This window comes from Squalius cephalus (assembly GCF_949319135.1).
Source record: "Squalius cephalus genome assembly, chromosome: 4".
NCBI classification, from domain to species: Eukaryota; Metazoa; Chordata; class Actinopteri; order Cypriniformes; family Leuciscidae; genus Squalius; species Squalius cephalus.
In genome coordinates, this window is record NC_137125.1 from 41,983,961 (window position 1) to 42,004,538 (window position 20,578).

Below are 20,578 nucleotides of genomic sequence, written 5' to 3' on the forward strand. Positions count from 1 at the left end.
TGTCATTTTAATGAGGAGACATTCATCAAAAAACACACTCCCTGCTCTCTCTCCGAAACTGACATATTCTCAAACGAAGCTGATTGTGATAAATTGCCTTTCCAAAATTCCCATTTCCCCCCCTGCTTTTAGCCAACAATTAAGTGGTTTTGGAGCACAATTACTGGCATTTAAGAAGAAAAAACTAAAAAGTGAGCTTGTAGAAAAAGAGCAATGAGGAGAAGTCTGTGGGGAAATGCCGTGGAATAAAGATATAAAAATAGCGATGAGAGCCTGCCGTTATGCAAACACACAATTTATCTCTCTCACTCTTCCTCTCCACAGATTGACAAGATTATGAGCTCCATAGGTGCTGGAATTGGCACAGAGTTGGATGGGATTACGGAGAATCACTCAGGTTTGTGTGTCTATGTTTGTGTGTGATGTTGATGCATATAGTGAGTCATCTCAGTACATTTAACATCCATAACTATAGGGAGCTCATGGTAAGAATACCAACTAACGGCTGTGAAGTGTGCAGCACTGTGAGACAGGAGGGTTTCCTTCAGTAGTGTCAAAGACCTGCTCATAGACAGGGAGCTTTTTGAGATGTAACCATGGTTACTATGCGCTCTCCTCTCGTCACTGTGCTCTTCCTGTAGTCATAATGAGAGCAGGGGGACAAGAAGTGGATGGACAGTTTAGACCTCTAAGCGCTGATCTTGGGATGGTTTCGTTTTTGAGAGGGAAAGGAACATCTCATTGACTGGAGAATCACGCTCCTGAGATTCTCACAGCAACGAAAATGAAAACCATTAAAGTTAATAATGAGGAAATGAACAATTAACTTGCCTCTCCTCTTACTTCATCTCTTCCCCTTTCACTTCCTGTCCTCTCTCCACTGTCCATTCTCTCATCTCACATCCTCTCTTTTTGCCTCCTCTCCTTTTGCCCTTTCCCTTGTCTCCCCAGCCCCTGCTTTCTTTTAACCCCACTTTTACCTTTTGTCCTCTCCTCTTCTTTCCTTTTACCTCCTCTCTTCTCCTCTCACTTCCTTTCCTCTCTCCACTTGTTTCCTGTTGCCCCCTCTCATTCTCTCCTCTTACCTTTTTCCTCCTTTTGCCTCCTTTCGACTTCTCACCTCTTATTTCCTCTCCTTTTGCCTCTTCTCTTGTTTCCTTTCCTGTCATTCTCTCCTCTCCTTTCACCTCCTCTCCTATTTTCTCCATCTCTTTTGCCTCTCCTTTCACCTTCATTTCTCTCTCATCCCCTCTTTGTGCCTGTCCATTTGCTTCCTGTCTTCTCCTCTCACCTTTTGTTGCCTCTTTTCATTCTCTTGTCTCACCTCCTCTCCTTTTGTATTCTTTCCCTTTGCCTACTCTCTTCTACTCCTTTCCTCTTTCCTCTCCTTTTGGTTCTCTTCTTGTCTCCTGTTGCCTCCTCTCATTCTTTTCTCTCACCTTTTGCCTCCTTTCACCTCCTTTCACTTCTAGTCTCTCCTCCTTTCGCTTCTCTTTTTGTATCTCTTCTTGTCTCCTTCCCGTATTTCTCTCCTCTCCTTTCAACACACTTTTTGCCTCTCCTTTCACCTTCTGTCTTCTCTCATCCTCTCTTTGTGCCTATACTCTTGCCTCCTGTCTTCTCCCCTCACCTCTTGTTGCCTCTTCTCATTCAAATTCTTGTCTCACCTCTTATTTTTGCCTCCTTTCCTTTTGCATCTTCTCCCACCTCCTCTTTCCTCTATTTTTGCCTCTCCCCTTTTCTCCACCCCTGTCATCCTCTCCTCTCCTCTCCTCTCCTCTCCTCTCCTCTCCTCTCCTCTCCTCTCCTCTCCTCTCCTCTCCTCTCATCTCCTCTCCTCTCCTCTCCTCTCCTCTCCTTTAATTTTGCATCATCTGATTTTGCCTTTCCTCTTGCCTCCTCTCCTTTCGCTTCATCTCTCACTTTTCCTGTCCTCTCCTTTTGCCTTCTCTCCTTTCACCTTCTCTCATTTTGTCTCTCCCTTCCTCTCACCTCCTCTCCTGTTCTTGCACATCTCCCCTCTCCTGTCCTCTCTCCTCTTCTTTCTTTCTTTCTTTCTTTCTTTCTTTCTTTCTTTCTTTCTTTCTTTCTTTCTTTCACCTCCTCTTCTATTTGCCTCTCATGCCACCTTAACTTTCACCCTTCCTCTTGTCTCCTCACCTTTTCTTTCATGGCATCCACTTTACCTCTCCTCTCCTCCCTTTCTTCTCCTCTCTTTTTATTCCTCTTTTTGCAACCTCTGTTGTTGCCTTTCTTCTTTCTTCTCACCTTTACTTTCCTCTCAACTCCTGTTTTCTCCTCTCATCTGCTCTACTTTCACCTTTTCCGTCATCACCTCTCCTCTTGTCTCCTCCTTGCCTCTCCTATACTTTTGTCTTGCCTCTCCTCTGCAGTGGTCCCTCGTTTTTTTTTTTGTCCTCAGAAAGCCTGTTTGTGTTACCATTCCACCAATGCTCACAGACGCCCACAGAGTGTGTGTATGTATGTGTGTGTGCGTGTGGGAGGGAGCAACAGCAGCTTCTGCACTCAGACAAAGAGGCTGGGGTTGATCTGATGGCTATTATCGGCAATATGAGGTACAGCTAGTGGAAAGAAGGGAGGGAGAAAGAGAGACCAAGAGGGAGGGAGAGAGAGAGAGAGAGCACAGTGGCACAGGATGCAGAGGCATACAAATGAGTGTGGGAGTGCTGGAGAAACAGAATTCTACCAAGCAAGCTGCACGCTGTCATTCCTATCCTCTTTCACACACACACACGCTCGCTCCCTCCCGCACGCGCAAATGCACACATGCACATGCCTGCACTCTCCACACACTGAGACACAGGTTGAGCAGCACAGCGGCTAAAGCGGTGGTTGGTGATCGCGCATCTCTCACCTCTCTTGTGGATGTAAATTGGAGCCTTCAGCATGCCTACCTCCACCGCCGGCGTACTTCTCCACCAGCACGGACCCTAACGCTCACTCTCCTGAGAGGGACCCTCTTCTACTTTGCTCTCTCTTTCTGTTCTCTTCCCTTTCTCTACTGTTCTAAGCATTACTTTCTTTGTTTCCTTGAAATCACTTTTCTACCTCCTTTTTCTCGCTCTCTCCATCTCTCCTGTTTGCACTCGCGCGCTCCGTCGCTTGTTGAGCATGGCGGGTTCGTTTGACAGTCACATTGCGCGGAACATGATGTGGCAGTGCCAGCTCTCGCAGCCGGACTGTCGCTGCTACCGGGTGGATGGCTACTCACTTCTCAAACGCCTCCCTCTGCACCCCTTGATAGGCCCCCGCTGCCCCGTCCAGTCCGTAGGACAGTGGCTGGACAACATCGGTCTGGTGCAGTACGAAAACCACCTGCTGTCTAATGGCTTCGACAACGTTCAGTTTATGGTGAGTGTCTCCTTCACACTTCCATCTCTGTCTTTCCCTACGGCCAGTTCTGAGAGTGCCTTTTTTTCATTAGTCATCAGTTGCATCTTGTGGGTGGTGTGGGTTTGCATGTGTGCTTGTTCTCTGTTTGTTCTCAGGTAAGCTGTTTTGTGATTATGTCAGATGTTCTGTACTTGAGTCCTCAGTGTCTTAATTTGTTGGTCTCCTGTTACATGATTGTTGGAAAATGCTCAGCATTGATTCTGTAGACCTTAAAGGTTATGAAGGCTTTAGTATATCCTTGGATTTTGTGACATTTATCATGTGAATGTATTGCCTGGCCTATGTGTTTCCTGTCTGTACTCTCATATTAGTACTTTGGCAACTTTGGAAAGCAAAGGGATTTAGTTTTACATTTTTATTAGAAGTATGTGATCTAACATGTTTGGTTTAGAAGATTGTAGAAGTTTTAGCAAGTAGGTGTTCAGTAAAAAGCCATATTATAGGAAAATATAAATTAAACAAAAAATAATTATCATTAGAAATGAGACAACTTTAACATAATATCTTAATGTTGTACGTATTATATGGGAAATGGCCCTTTTGTTGTTAATCCAGTGCTGCATGTTAACTCATTGAGACATTGCATTCCAACACGTGGTCAACGTCACTCCTCTGACAATGCAGAAAACATGTCCACCGTGGGCGTGTTCAAATGCATGAATGTGTTTGCCTGGTGTGTGTTTGGAGGAGAAAGTGTTAAAGCAATCATGATTGTTCAGGAGCACCTGTAGAGATGAAAGGGCAAGTTGGAAGATGTTGTTTCCTGGAAGAGTCGATCAATACTGCCTGCACATTTATGATTGCCAGTAAATTCTTCTGCAGAGAGAGATCACACTTTTGGTTTAAATGTAGCACAGATGGCAGAATGGTCCACTTGCAAAAATCATACTAGGCTTAAACTAATTAACTAATCCCTGGTTTCATAGACAAGGCTCAAGTTAGTTTCAGACTAAAATAAATGTTTGAGCTGTTTTAACTTAAATCAACTTGCACTGACGTACCTTAAAATATGCCAGTGCCATTGTTTTGTCTCAAGATGCACACCAGTAATGTTGTTGTTGTTTTTCAAGACACGTTTATAAAAAAAACTACTTGAATGCCCTTATTGAACTAAGGCCTAATCCTGGCTTAATCTAAACCCTGTCTGTGAAACCGGGCATTATGCTGGTTAGTGCTGGTCTGTGGGCTTGTTGGTTCTTGTCTATGATGGATCTGAATAATGTATTTAATCACTTTAGCTGGTCAACTGGTATGATTGTTCCAAAAAGTCCATGTTGTCAGTCAGTTATGCTATTTTTTTCCCTGATGATTTGATGAAAGTAATCATGAGTGACCCCTTAACTAATTTTCTAACACTTAATTAATATGTTTCTTTTGCACACACAGTGTTTGGTGTAAAACAATCACTACACTGCAAAATATAATTTTCTTAAACAGAATATTGTTGTCTTGTTTTACAGTACAAATGTGTAAATATGCTTAAAACAACATAAATGTACTTGCATTATTTATTATTGATATTAAGGCTTGTTTTCAGTAAAGATACGCTGAATTATCATACTCTATTCATTGGCAAATTGTTTTCCTAGTTCCTTAGCATAAATCTAACAAAATTTGCTTGGGGAAAAAAAAATATTTGCCAGAGGGGAAAATAACACTTTCAGAGACTATATTTTTAATTAAGTCGAAGATACAAATACTGATTAAGGGAATGGTTTTAGTGTACAGTCTCCTGTGTGGAGTTTAATACAGTCAAATGTGGAGTTTAATAACTATTACTAAAATAGTTTTAAGATCACTCATTTCACCTTGCATGCTTCTAGAACGATGTCTTTGAGCAGATGCAGTCACTGTAATCTGTTTTGTTCTGTTGCTGATGGCTCTATACTTTAAGATTTCTGATTTACGTCAGACTGTGGCTCTATAAGAAAACAATTTCACAACTACTGTACTACTGATTTGCCAAAGGGATCTGTTGCTTTTCAGAAGAATGTCTCCGTTTTAAATGGCTGTCATAGTGCAGATAGCAGTGAGATTGTTACTAAAACAGGTGACGTTCCCAGGTGAGCCACAGACTCATAGGAACGGTAGTCCAAATACTGCACTGAGCTGATGTATAATGGAGCTGTGACTAAATCCTATACATTGTCTGACTGAATCGGATGCTTGTGCATATGTTTGTGTGTAATGAGTCTTTTTGCGAGTGTTTAGTTGCTCATGCTGATTACCCTCCCCCAGCTCTGACCTGCATCCATTCCTGTAGTTGCCGAGGCAACAGAAAGAAAGGAAAGGAATAGAGTACAGAGTATTTTAGCTATAGAAATGTTTAAAAAAAAATTGCGTTTCCTTCCTAACGGTTGTCAAGGAAATGGATTACGCCGTTTCCCTGCAGAGCATTTTTAATAGGGTGTTAAAAACCTCCCGAAGCCAGTGCTGAGTTGCCAGCACCCATCATAATGCCAGCATTGACAGCTTTACCTGCTATAGCAAAACAAAATACTGAATGTGACCTTATCTGGGAGGACAAAACTTATCAAAAGTCCATTTATAAACATGCTCACAGTGGTTCTCATTGATTGATAATTGCATACAAGGTGCATTTATACAAAAAGGTTTTCCTGCAAAAGTTCCACCGGATTCACAACAGGTGCATGTTGCATTAAATTGCTCTCATTGTAATAGTTATGGATCCCAGTTATTTTAAAAATGAAGCAATGTGTGCCTGTAGTAAGTAATTAGCATAATACACGCCCACACAACTCTATATAAGGGATTTCTGCACAACCTCACTTGTACAGATGCAAACATTGAGAGAAAAACGCCACACTTTAACGGAAATGATGCTCTTGAAAGGATGTTTAATTGAATGTATTCAATTAAACATCCTTCAAAAGCATAATTTCCGTTAAAGTCTTAGGTTACACATGATTGCACTTTAAACCTTCAGTAGCCAGCTGTGCATTTTCTATATAAAGTAGAACGTGTCTTGGAATTGAGCTGTAATGCACATTTTTAAAACTATGAAATAAGTAAAATATTATATACAAATATACTGTATAGGCTACCGTTCAAAAGATTGGGGTCAGTAAGAATTTTTTTTTTTTAAGAAACTAATAGATCCAGCAAGGATAAATTAATAAGAAATGTGACTGGAGTAATGATGCTGAAAATTCAATTTGCAGCAAAGGAATAAATTAAAAATTGTAATATAATAATAGAAAACAGTTATTTTAAATTGTAATAGTATTTCACAATATTGCTGCTTTTACTGTATTTTATTTTTTATTTTTTATGTAGCCTAGGGGAGCATAAGAGACTTAAAAAAACATTACAAAATCTTATCAACCTCAAATTTTTGACATTTTTTTTAGCTTAAAAACTTAAAAAACATTCATAAATTGTATTTACCCTGCAATCCTGTGGAAACTAATGTAATGGAAACCTGTGGAAAGTAATGAAACCTTCTCAAAGTTAATGATCTAGGAAGTCTAATAAAGGCATTAGTGATGTCTTTTTTTTACAAATAAATTTCCTGAACACTTGTCCCGTCTACCATTGGCCTTTTCGCTAATGAAACCCTATTTTCCTCCGAGTCTACACTTTTGTGACGTATTGCTGTTTTGACTGTGGGGTAGAACCCTTTTGAAACCTAAAATGACAAACGGGACACCCTACAGTCTCATGGACATGGCGGACATTGTAAGTCCACAAGACAGCAAGTTCATATGAAGTGTGCCATTTGGGACAGGACCATTGGTCAGACAAACCCCAAGCTCCTGTCATTGGTTGAGCCAGTGTTGTCTCTGCGGCTTAAACTGAGATAAGTGTTTTAACATAAAAAAAAAAAATACAATTGTTTTTGTCCAGTCAGCAGTTCATTACCATGTAATTTTATTCCTCTAGCTAAAGCATCTCCTCCGGATGAATGGGACATCTGGAGACACACACTATCTGCCTCTGGTCTCTGTAGGACGGAGCTTCTGAAAGGCCTTCAGATACAATTAATATTAGATGGAGGTCTGCTGCTTCTCTCTGATGTGCTAGGCTTGTAAAGTTTCTCTGAATGTTATTGCTTTTCTTTTTCTTCAAATAAAGTTGATATAAAGGACGATCTGCAGTGCATAGTCGCTGTGTTCCCTCGGTATTAGGAAGACCGTGAATACAGCACCGGCCTGAAACATTTATTTGGAACCAATGTGTCATTTTAAAAAGTAAAAATTCAACTGTGCCCTCAGTCTGAAAGAGCTAGGCAACCGCATTTCCTGAGAGAGAGAGAGTTAAGTGGCGGAGAGATGATAGTGGTCCCTCGCTTCAGGACCTCTGGGAGTTTTGAGATGAACAATTCAGCGTCATTGTGCTGGTCATTTATCTTACTCTGAACTTTGAGGGTTTGAGATGGTGTATGTTTCTTTTATGTGCTGTTGTATCCTTCACACTGTTTGGATGCTGGAACATTCACACAATGACATTATGATTTTGTGATAATATATTTTGATAACATGAAATATGACCTTTCCCATGAAATATGACATGACCTTGTTTTATTGTAGATGCCTGGAGATCTTTTAGAGGACATTAGGGCCCTGTTTACACGAGAACGCTCGCGGGTGAAAACGTAAAAATATTTTATCAGATGTGCCTTTCGTTTAGACGGCGACGGCGTTTTTGGGGCTTAAAAACGCAAAAAAGTGAAACCATCCTCCATAGTGGAAATCTTAAAAACGCTCCACCGTCGCGTTTCCGTCTAAACGGTAAAAACGCCAAAAGTCTGCTAGACAGTGAAGGCACTGATCAGTGCTTCACATTGCCACCTAGCCGCCTGGAGTGCATACTACATTGAATTTCACACACTTTCATATTCAAGTCATATATTTTTTTGCGTCACCGTATTGATATATATGCAAAAAAAATATGACTTTTGCGTCACCGTATGCACGCACATCCCCCCCCCCTCCCCCAATAACGCTTGTCTAAACGCAGAATAAAAAGTGATCACTTTTGCGTTTTCTCTTCAGATCGTTTCCGTGTAAACGTAGCCTAGGTGGATGTCACTGTGGTTCTGTGTGAGTCATTGACAGACTGGTTGATGAGAATGGTGTGGCAGTTTATTATGTGTAAATATGAAGTTGTATTACTGTGTATTTTAGCATCACTAAAAAAGCCAGTAGTACACAGTTTTCTATTTCCTATTTCTGGTCATTTTAAGGTTGCAGCTTAAAGGGGCATTCCATCCAAAAACAGCCTTTATGACTTTCTGTGAAACAGAATTATTATTATTTATTTTTTTGTCTTGTTTTTATTTTCATACAATGAATGTCTATGAGGTCCAATGTTGTTTTAGCTCCCATTCACTTTCATTATATGGACAAAAACATTTCTTCATAATATCTTCTTTTGTGTTGCATAGCATAATGAAGGTCATATACAGTAGGTTGGGTAATGAGGGTGAACAATTAATCATGCTTTTACTTGTCCCGAATTTTGAATTCCTATAAAAAAGTTCCCATAAATTTGTTGAATTCAATTTCATGTTGAACTTTCATTCATAAATTAAAGGCAGTGTAAAGAGCTTTTCTAAAAAGAAGGAAAAAATAAACACACAGAACAGTTAAACAGCTTAATGCATTATTTAAGGATGTTAAACATTACATTAATCTATAACAGTAACATTTAGGCAGCTTTTTTACTTTTACACATACAGTAAATGCTGAGATTATAGTATCTATACTGTGCAGTTTCAACACACTGTATGAAATACTGTTTCCCAAAATGCTATGGACTCAACTAGACCTTTGAATTGCAAAGAAACTGAAATGATCAACTCTAATTTTTTATTTTTTGACCCATTGTTTGATCAAACTGCTAAGAGTTGAGACATTTTACACAAGCTTGCATTGAACATGTATTAATTTCCAAGATGATAACTTAATGCTGCTTGCTGAATTAAACATGCAGTGTAATGGGACAGCAATGAAGGATACTTTTGCAAACATTTATCTTTGTATAATGCATACTGTGCTGTTTAAAAAAATAGCAGAGATTATACAGTATTCTTTCAGCAGGTCTGTGCTGTGATTGATTAGTAATGTCTTGGGACACCTGCAATTAATCTAAATCTACTCCGAGTGCCATTACTCTGGTCTGGATTGTATTGCTGTGAATGGAGCAGATGCTGGTGCTCAGAGGTGATTTCAGCAGCTATACATTATACTTGAGTTGTTGGATCACAAAGTTTATCAGCTTTGTGAAGTGATACAGACACATCATAGCCTGCATGTTTTCATACACCTTGTATTTCTGTGTGTGTGTGTGTGTGTGCGTGTGTGCGTGTCTGTCCTGTTTCTGTTCTGTAGATGGGCGAATCACATGGTGGAAATGCGATACTATTAATTCTATAATAGGGAGGCTGGGTGTGTGTTTGTTAGGTATAGTGTGTATTTTCAGATCTCTGGCCCTGTTGGATAGGAGGTTGATTGGTCTGATTGGAGTTTGTGAAAGGTCATTAAAGGTGAAACTCTGCATGAACAGCAGGTGTGTGTGTGTGTGTGTGTGTGTGTGTGTGTGTGTGTGTGTGTGTGTGTGTGTGTGTGTGTGTGAGACAGCATGTGTTTCTTGCACCTGTGCACATCAAGTTGGGGGTTGTTGATTTGAATACTGTTTGATGGCCTTATGGATCTCTGATTGGGTTCGTGCTCGTGCAAGCTGAAGAGGGCAATTTTTTTAATTAGAGAAAATTGCAGCTTATGCCTTATTTATCTGTCCATGTAAACTAGATGGAATCTGCCTAATAATAAACTATAACTGCCTAACTATAATAATATTTTAATGAATTATTATTAATAATAATAGTACTTATTATTTTATGTATTTATTTATTTGTTTTCTTTGCTTATTTGTTTTTGTTACTACTTCAACACATTATTGTGGTGCACAATACATAGCAAATTATTATTATTAATTTGACTACATCAACACATTGTTGCAGCGCACCTTTATCGTAATACAATTCTATTTTATTTTTTACAGCAGGACAGTAATGTTATGTAATAATTATAATAATTATTCATATTTTCTTTGTTTTATTTGTTTTTGCTATTGTTATTGTTGCAGTTCACCTTTATAGTAAAACAAATAACTTTTTTTAGTGTAGTATTATTATTATTAATAATATGAATTAATATTAACATATTTGTTTGTTACTACTTCAACACATGTTGCAGTGAACCTTATAGTAGTACAGCTTATTAGATTTGTAACTGTTTTTTTTTTGTACTGCAGGGCAGTAATGTTGTGGAGGACCAGGACTTGCTGGAGATCGGGATTTTAAACTCTGGCCACAGACAGCGACTTCTTCAGGCTATTCGCCTGCTACCCAGGGTGAGTAAAGACATCAGGGACTCCTAGGGCTCTCACAGGGTGCTTCCAGCTCCAAAAATATCAGCTAACAATGCATTCAGAACCAAATTTGTTTTTAAAACAAATTTAACATTCCCTCACCGATCCTACCTAGATCCAAACCTGCAGGATTTTAATTTACAATGACAACAAATAGTGACCAGTTGCTGTAAAGCTCCAAAAATGATATACTTGGGCTTCACGCTGTGTTTGCAAATGTAATGGGTTGATATGCCACGGTCAGGCAATCCTAATGGGAGTTCAGTGACTTACACAAAGACACTGAACTGGAGAGCATTGTAATGAGTTCACTCAGAGTTTTTGCCGCGATGTCATAGAAGAACCATTTTTCATTTGCCAAAAGAACCTTTCAGTGAACAGTTCTTAAAATAACCATTTTTATACATTTTTAAATATTTTAAACATCTAAAGAACCTTTTCCCACTATAACTTATATGCAGTGGAAAGATTCCATGGATGTTAAAGATTCTTCATGGAATTCTGTATGTGATACATGTGTGTGTCATGGATTTCATTTCTAAATGAGGTTACATGGTATCCACATTTATCACACATACACATCCCAGAGTGCACCCTCCCCCCAAGAGTGCTCAATTTAGGACCCCCTCCAGAGTAATCCAGCAAAGCCTCTGGTATTGCCATATAAGAGTGCGTGTGTATGTGCAGGCGACTCGACATCAAATAAATCTCACTTGTGTCCCAAACAACCTTGCGCTCCCATTCTCCTTCACAATCTCTGAAAGGACCCCGCAGAGGGGAATGTTTGTGTGTTCTGATAAGATAGAAAGGACACGCATGTACGTGCACACACACATTAATGTGCAAAGCTGCTTTTGTTCAAACTGATGTGGAAACCTCAAACATGAGCGGAGAGGGGTGAGTTTAAAGGGGTAGATCACCCAAAAATTACATTGTGTCAAACCTGCATTACTTTATTTCCTCAGTGGAACACAAAAGAAGATATTTTAAAGAATGTTCTGGGTGTTCTTTTCCACAATAAAAGTTAATGCTGTTGCGTGCTCAAAAAAAGCACCATAAAATTAGCCTGAACTACTAAAAGACCCAATTTAAGTCACTATTCACTATAAATTTCTACTAATTCTGATACTTTTATGGTGCTTCTTTTGTTATTTCGGAGCTCAACGGCCCGAATCCCCATTGAGCTGAATTATATGGAAAAGCAAAGGATGACAACTTTCATTTTTAGGTTCAAAATGAAAATGATTCCTTTGAAAAGAAGTTGAATTTAAGATTAAGGACAGGAAATGGTATGTGTCTGAAAGAGAGAGATATGAGAAGAGAAAAACTTTTTCATCTGCAGTCAGCGCTTTCAAACGCTGCTTTAGCTGATAGCTTCTCTGCATTTACATTTATGCATTTGGCAGATGCTTTTATCCAAAGCCTTTTGCGGTGTATTCAGTATGTGTTATTTTATCAATAAATATGGGAATGATTGCATGGAAAAAAAACATTGTTTTGTTTCGTTAGCTTGTTTCTCCCTTATTTATCTGCTAGACCAGCACCAAACCAATGTGGAGCAGAATTGAAATTCACACTAGTTCTCCAAACAGGTGTTTCCAGCATGGAATAACAACATTTCCTGTTATTGGACCTCTCTATTCGTACCCCAAACTGTGTCCAGCCTCTGGTTTGGTTGCCGATATGTTTGTTTAACGGGTTGTTTCCGTGTTTAAGGTGCGGCCCATTGGTTACGATGGAAATAATCCTACTTCAGTGGCCGAATGGCTGGAGTCTCTGGAGCTGGGAGACTACACCAAATCTTTCCTCATCAACGGCTACACCTCCATGGAGCTGGTCAAGAAGATCTGGGAGATCGAGCTCATCAACGTAAGTCCTGCTTTCCTCACTTTCCTGTCTGTTGCCTTGTTCTGAGCACATGCATTTATTTGCCTTTGGCTCTTAAACAATATGTACAGGGTCCCCACAGTCAAGGAAAACCTGGAAATATAGGGAATTTAAAAAAGAGAGATGTTGTCCAAACCTGGAAAAGTACTTAAACGTAATATAATATAATTATTTCATTAGCTATAAATCACTCTTATTGAGTTCTCTTTGAGATCTCTTTAAAATGTTTTTTTTACAAATCGCTAGTCATGGAAATTCATTGATTAAAAGATGTGAGAACCCTGTATGTACACACACACACACACTTGAGTGTTTAGCTGTATATTTTGTTATAGTTGTGCGAGTGTAGTTGGAATGAAGCTGTCTCTTGAAACAAGATTTGCTGAAGGATCTTTGAAATGACAACCAGAGGTTGCGAGACATCATACTGAATCATTCTGACGTCCTATTGGCTGATTTGTCGTAATGGAGTTTCGGTTGGCTCTGAATGTTGCCTGTAATTGTATTGGTTTGATAAACAATCCTGTCCGATCTGTCTTGCTTTCGACTGCAGCGAAACCACAGCTATAATGGTAGCGTCTCCTGTATGACACTGAACAGTAGAAATTTCAGTATAACTGGATCTGTTTTTGAAAAATGTGTATTTTCCACACGTTTGGGAAATATTTCTGCAGGAGAACATAGTAAATATCCGCACACTCATATTGATGCAACAGTTTGAGCTCTTAAGTCTTTACCAGATAAAATGAAGGCATCTTTTACGTACAATTCTATAATTTCTTCAGTCGTTATTTCTGCAGCCCACATGTGTAAAATGGAAATTGTGATTTTTTTTTTTCTTCTTCTTCTGTGTTGGATAAAAACTAAAATGGCATGTTTGATGACAGTGAGATCATGTGTCGTTGCTTTAACAGATTTGGTGTTAAATTACTCTAATTACAGCCTCACGTATGCTAATTTCACTCACTTTTCAACCGAGAGAGAGAGAGAGAGAGAAAGAGAAACAGAGAAAAAGAGAGAGCAGATTATATAATAATGTGGGATGTGATTTCTTCAGCACTTGAAAACACACACACACACACACACACACACACACACACACACACACACACACACACACCCACTCACTCACTCACTCACTGTGGAAAGTAGAATGCTGCAGTGGTAATAAACACATGGTATGGCCACAAGAGGGAGTCAGAGGAAGGCAAATCTGTGTTTTTATGCTTTTGAATGAATAAATTCAGCTAAAGATTATTGTTGGAAGTTGTCTGATTGTTTGTGTTCGCAAATGTGTGTGGTGACCATGCGTCTGTGGTAAAACACACTAGTACAGTGTATGTGTGCATGTTTGTGTGTTTTGTATTGTCATTCCCTCAGGCTCAGTGTTTAATTAATACACAAAGCTTTATTAAAACTGATGTAGGCGGAATGTTTGCTTAACAATACCACTGTGCATATAGGAAGCTTTACACATGTTATAATGGTTGTATGGTGAATAAATGTCTTTAAAGAAAGTTAGTCCAAATATTCTACCAGTAATAATATTCTCACCTCCATGTTTGTTCAAATCATATTTCTTTCTTCTGTGGAACACAAAGGAGTTGTTTATGAGAATGTTTACTCTCCTCTCTTCCATATAATGAACATGGATGGGGACTGCAGCTGTCAAGTTCCAAAATGGACAAAAAAAAAACCCATAAAATGTCCATAGAAGTAATCCATATGAATTGTACACTATATTCCAAGTGTTCTGAAGCCATATGATAGGTTTGTGTAATGATAAACTCACATACAAATTTCAGTATTTTTTTGTTTTCATCTTAGCATTAAAATTAAAACTATAAAAAATCATTTTTTGTTAATTGTTATAAAGATAAAATAGATGAAAACTAAAGAAAAAAAGCTAATTCAAAATATGAATAATAGCAATAATAATAGATAAATAATACTAAAATAACACAGTTCCGCATGTGATTAGTCACGTCATATTGGTGTCAAATCTATGAATGAAAGTAGGCAGTGCAAGGCATTTCTTCAGATTTAGTGTGCGTTAAAGGAGAACTCCGGTCAATTTTAACATTGAGCTCATTTTTTTTGTTTTACATCCATTAGCTCACATCCTGTTTTCGGTTGAAGTCCAAAGTAGTCGATTGTCGAGTTCACGTGCGTGATCATAGGTAACTAAATCTATGCGCGTGAACTCGACAATCGACTACTTTGGACTTCAACCGAAAACAGGATGTAAACACAGGTATTTGCGCTGGCTTAAATAACATCATTTTTATCCATTTTTCACATCTACTGCAGTCAGATTCACACGCGTTCACTCTGAAGGAATCACTCACATGACCTGTGCACTTGTAATGACACATCAAGGATGTTAAGAGGCTAAAAGCAGGTTTAAATATTGCCCCATTGAAGTCAACAGGGTGCAAATTTTAAAAAGAGGATAACACGGTGTAGGCAACACCGATTTTTGTCGTTGTTCTCTGTATTGACAGCACTCCAAATTTACAAAAAAATGAGCTCAATGTTAAAATTGACCGGAGTTCTTCTTTAATGTGAGTGTGAGTGTGCGTGTGTACGGAATGGGACATTCTGAACTTCCTCTAATGAGCCTCGAATTTAGACGGATCACAGAGCACCTCTGTCTCCCGGGTCGCTGTCCTGAACTCTCTGCTGTAAATGAGACTGAGAGAGTCTCAGAGTGAAAGAGAAGACACTTTATGCAGGGCAGTACACAGTCTGAAGCCAAGAAGACGAAGAGAGAGAAAGCACTGAGGGAAACAGGACAGAATGTTGCCTTGTTTTTGTGTTTCTTAGAGAATGTCAACCTTACAATAAAACACGATGACCGATAGCACAGCAGTATAGCAGTTTGGTTCAGAGATTGAGGAGCGATAGTATGAAGTGAGGCAGGGGAGAAGAGAGAAAGAGGGCAATGGGAGAGAGTGGTCCAGATTAAATCAGCTCATAAATGCTCAGGGCAACAGATGCTGAGGCTACTGGATAAGACAGTGACAAGATGTGTGTGTTATTGCTGTTCATAAACAATTTCACAAGCACACTGTGGTGTATAAGGTCAAAGTTAATTTGATATCAAATTGTGAAACTATACTATAAGTATACACACACACACACACACACTGGATCATACCACTATGCTTTTATTTGATTACTTTCTGTCATATTCCGGAGATTCAGTGAGAATAACATTTAAACCAAGGCCAATCTAATTGATGATCCAATATGTCACCTGAATCAGATACAGCTTGATCTCGCTCTTGGATTACCTGAGTTCTGTCCATCATTGCTTTTGTTCCAAAATCCCACTTCGCTCCCTATTTTTTATCAAATTTCATGAATGACAAGAATGTTTGCAACTGTCTCTCAAGTTGTAATACACCTTCTGTTCACTAGATGGCGCTATCACTCTTTTTTTTGGCCAGTGAACTATGAAGTAGCCTACAGTTCAAAATTAAAATATTTATTGGTATGATAAAGGTTTGCATTGCCAAAGTATTGTTAATATTATATATTACATACAAAATGCATTTACATTTAATATATCTAATCTAATGTAAATCTAATGGACTAAATATTATGTCAATACATAAAAACAATAGAAGCATCTATGTTTAGTGGTTTGTGAGTGATTTGAGACAACATTACATCATTTTAAATGTCTGTGTGAAGTGTTTAATGTCACTTTCTTTTCTAATCACACATTTATTTCACATGAACATTGCAAGAACTATTTAGCTTGCAGAAATTATCATTTTAAATGTAGTTTCGTTGTGAATATTAAGAAATGGAAAAAATGACGATCGTGTTCTGATTTTGAACAGTTTTGACACACAGGACAGGTTTTTGCCTCCCAAAGGAGAAGCAGAGTAATTCAGTGTGAACAAGCAGAGACATTGACGTAAAGCAAACAGCCTCATTAAAGACTTCTTGATGTCTTTCGTGTTTGTGTGTTTCTGGTGTCTCAACAGCATCATTCCATGCGTGTAAGAGCCTGTATGTGTGTGTTCACCCTATTAGAGAGCGATAGACTTGCGCGTATGTGTGTGTCCGGCCTCGGGGTTACCACAGGCAGTCATCTGATAATATTCATAACAGGGCTCAACATGTCTGCATTCCCAAGAAGCTCTATGATTGTTCTCTTGCACACATACTGTACAAACATTATACTTAACACTACTTTTTTATTTCTATGCTGTGACCATCACTGTAAAGGGAACGTTTGTCATGAAAATGACTGTATATACTGTATATAGTCATTATTTATAATAATTATAGATTTTTATCACCTCTTAGATGCAGTTTGAACATCATGGTCTTAATCCCCAAACAAAATGCATCCAAGCCAGCCTGGAATTGTGTTTGAGGAGAATGGAGTATTTGGACCCGTATGGCCGAGCGGCCGCAAGTCTGTGGCTTTTTAATGCACACTCATATTGCATTTTCATTATTATTATTTGATCCAAAAAATGTCTGGTTTGAGCTGTGGTTGTTTTCTGTGGGAAGGTGAATAAGGTCACGCCTCCATCAGTTCACACGAATGGTTTTTGCATACAAGACAGAATTGTATAAAATGACACTTTTCGACTTGTACGGTGTGTGTTTTTTTTTTTTTTTTAGAACAGTTCTGATTTTTACCATTCTGTATAATGTATTTAAATAGCACTTGTTATTTCATGTCACATGTTGTGCCAAGTTGTGTTTCCCGGCAGCCGCTGGCTTTGTGGTTAATGTTTCTGGTTAATGTTAGCCGTGCTTGGGTCGTGTTGGTAGGCGGTCAGAAGTAATTTAGCTCGTAATAATAGTTTAGCTCGTTTTTTTAAACAACTGTTACGCGGTTGCCATGACTGCTGGCGGTAGTTACCATAGAGACAGCAAGGATGATTCAAAACTGACGTGTTTGTGTGTGAGTAAGTGTGTAAGGGCATGTATCCTTTAAGTGTGCGTGGTCCAACACTTACGCTTCGCAGACTGTGTATGTGTTATAATGAGTTTCCATGTCCTTTGTGTTGCATTCCTGTTTTCATTACTTCCTGTCACTTCTCCAAATGCACAGATTGCAAATTGTCTTTTCTTACACTAGCAGATGGCTACTGCCTTCGTTAACACAGCAGGCCCATCAAACACACACACACACACAGTCTCCCCCTTTTTTCTGTCTATCTGTTCTTTCCTTTTGGCTCCCGTATTACACTGCCTCTCACCTTAACGATGACAAAACATTTGCTTTAATACCAAAAGACACATTGAGGACTGTTCTGTATATGTAAGTGTGTGTGTGCTGTACTATGTATACGATATGTACAAGTGTGGGTGGGTTGGCCTGTAGGTACATGTGTTGAATTGACGCACACTGACACACATTTGGCACATGACCATGCGAGTGTTGTTCTCAGGGTGAGGGTGAGCTGAGATTATTCCTGTAGGACAGATCCTGCTGATGGGTATCAAGATGATCCAGTGGCCCCAGCAGAGGGCTGTTTCTTAAGGACGGCCACTAAGCGCATTCATAAAAATAGATTTAGCATGACGTTCATGGAGGAGGCTTGGGTTTCAAACAGTAAAATGTATTTATTACACGGCTCAGTGGAATACTGGATTCTGATTGGTCTTTCCGCAGTCAAATATTATTGTATAATTGGACGTTGTCCCAGGGAACTGTGTCTTTTTTTTTCTTTTTTTTTCTAAATAGCTGGCCTGGTTTTATGTCTCTGGCGTCATTCTACTGTCAAAATATACAATATTTCTTGTCATATCTATTTTGCATAATAACAGACACAAAAGCATTTGCACTAAAAATTATTTGTTGGTTTAACTTAAAGTAAGCAGCCTTACCTGGTTGCCCTAAAATGTTTAGTTCATTTAAACAAAAAATTTGAGTTGATACAAAGAAAAAGATTAGCTTATTCAAAAGAAACTCAAAATAGTATGTTATCTGAACAACATTTTTGAACCTAAGCTGATTTGACAAAAGATTTGTGAAACAAATCATGACTTTACATTATGTCTTACATTAGCGTTTAAAAGTTTTTGATGGATGTCTCTTATGCACAACCAAAGCTGCATTTCTGATTATTATCAATGCTGAAAACAGTTGTGCTGCTTATGACAACCCTGATTCTTTGTTGAATCAAAAGTTCTAAACAACAGCTTTTATTTGAAATAATACATAATAAATGTCTTACTGTCACTTTTGATCAATTTAATGCATATGGAAATATTAATTTCTTTAAAAAGACCTCAATCTTTTGAACAGCAGTGTATATATTTGCCACTCACATGTATGTATTTAATTTGTGCGTACACGCTCACAGCCTGTGGTAAAACAAAACATAAAAAATTAAAATTATTTTCACACATTCGCTCGCTGTACTAAAAATTTAGCACGCATTCGCTCGCTGTACTAAAAATTTAGCACGCTTAAGGCTTATTTATTATATAATTATTTTCAAGTTATGGCCAATAACCAATAAATGTTCAGTAATAAAATTCTGTACCGTTTCATCTAAATAAAACAAAGTGAATTTTCAGTATGAAAAATGGATATCTGCTTAAAATTTGCTTAAGATTACATTCACCAGTGTCACTTTTAGTGAGCGTTAGATGATGCAAAGATAATGTTCAGACGGCAGGTAAATGTGGCCTAAATCTGTTTTTCTCATGACAGTGTGAACAGCACAAAATCACATGGAATCTGATCTTTTCAGTTTTGATTTGTGCCACTTCCATATGTGGTCCTAAATGCAAGTCAGATGTTTTGCAATGCGACCTCAGTCTGAACAGTCATATCGGAATTCATGCGACTTTTACAGTACGTCAGAGTACTCTAGAGCAACATTCTTACAAGTCTGCGCTCATGCGAGTCAGTTACCCGAAGTTATCGAGACAGTTGAGAAAGGTAGTCAGTGAAGGACAGTGATGTGTCAGAGCTCACAAGTATTACAGTGACTGCTCTACAAGCAAAACACAAGGGCTTGTATCATAAATGTTTAAAAACTTTTCTCTCTTTTTTTGCATCCTCGTCTTTGTATTTTTATATTGCCTGCGCAACAATTCGCTGGATTCCACAGCAGATCGCACCATAACTAAACGGGTAATCGCTTACTTTAATGGCTTCCTTGTTTACTTCCATATGACAGTGTGCTGCGTGACGTCTTTTTATCGTTCTTTTCGCGCACACGGGTCAGTCCAGGACCATGATCTGTTCGCACTGTAATCTGATATTGGCCACATTTATAACAACAATGTGAACAGCTATACAAGAAAAGCAGATCTGAGCAATAAATCATGAGCATGCACTATTAAGTTTCCATTACCGGTTGATAATTTGTGCAGTTAAGAGTTTTCATTTACATAAAAGCAATAATTTAACATAATTAACAATAAAATTGAAAAAAACTCTCATCTCGACCGATAACTAATATGGTACAGATGATATATTATACAAGTGAAAACTGCACAAATTATCAACCAATAATGGAAACTTATTATTGCATGCTCATTTCTAATGCTAATGCTTTAAGCATTTTGATGTAGTTTGACAAATGTTTTTTGTGCTTGTGAGGCAAGTTAAGAGCGCTGCTGCAGAAATCTATTTCCGTCAGGTGTCTTTATAGAGTATAACCTGTATAACCTGTATGTACTTATATCCTAGTCTGGCTATCACCAGAGCAAACTCAATCTTTTAAGATTGAACATTAGTCTGGGGAGTCTGCTCTGTATTTTCTACTGCACAAGAGGTGTGATCAATGGGCATAGTTCAAATGACTCTGTACGCAATTGGATAGTCCTTCAACCAATCAGACCAACGATCCGGGTGATGTACTTTGCAGTGAAAACTCCAGGCAGGAAACGA

General features: G+C 38.5%; 1 protein-coding gene across 7 annotated transcripts in view; it reads left to right on the forward strand.

Annotated features, from left to right (window-relative positions):
- anks1b (ankyrin repeat and sterile alpha motif domain containing 1B) overlaps window positions 1-20,578 on the forward strand; it is a 170,790-nt gene that overhangs the window by 114,880 nt on the left and 35,332 nt on the right. For all 7 annotated transcript variants that reach the window (XM_079869804.1, XM_079869803.1, XM_079869805.1 and 4 more), the window contains 4 exons: window positions 325-397; window positions 3,266-3,372; window positions 10,693-10,791; window positions 12,526-12,678. In XM_079869804.1, coding sequence (XP_079725930.1) covers window positions 325-397; window positions 3,266-3,372; window positions 10,693-10,791; window positions 12,526-12,678 — 432 coding nt within the window. The remainder of the gene's footprint in view (window positions 1-324; window positions 398-3,265; window positions 3,373-10,692; window positions 10,792-12,525; window positions 12,679-20,578) is intronic.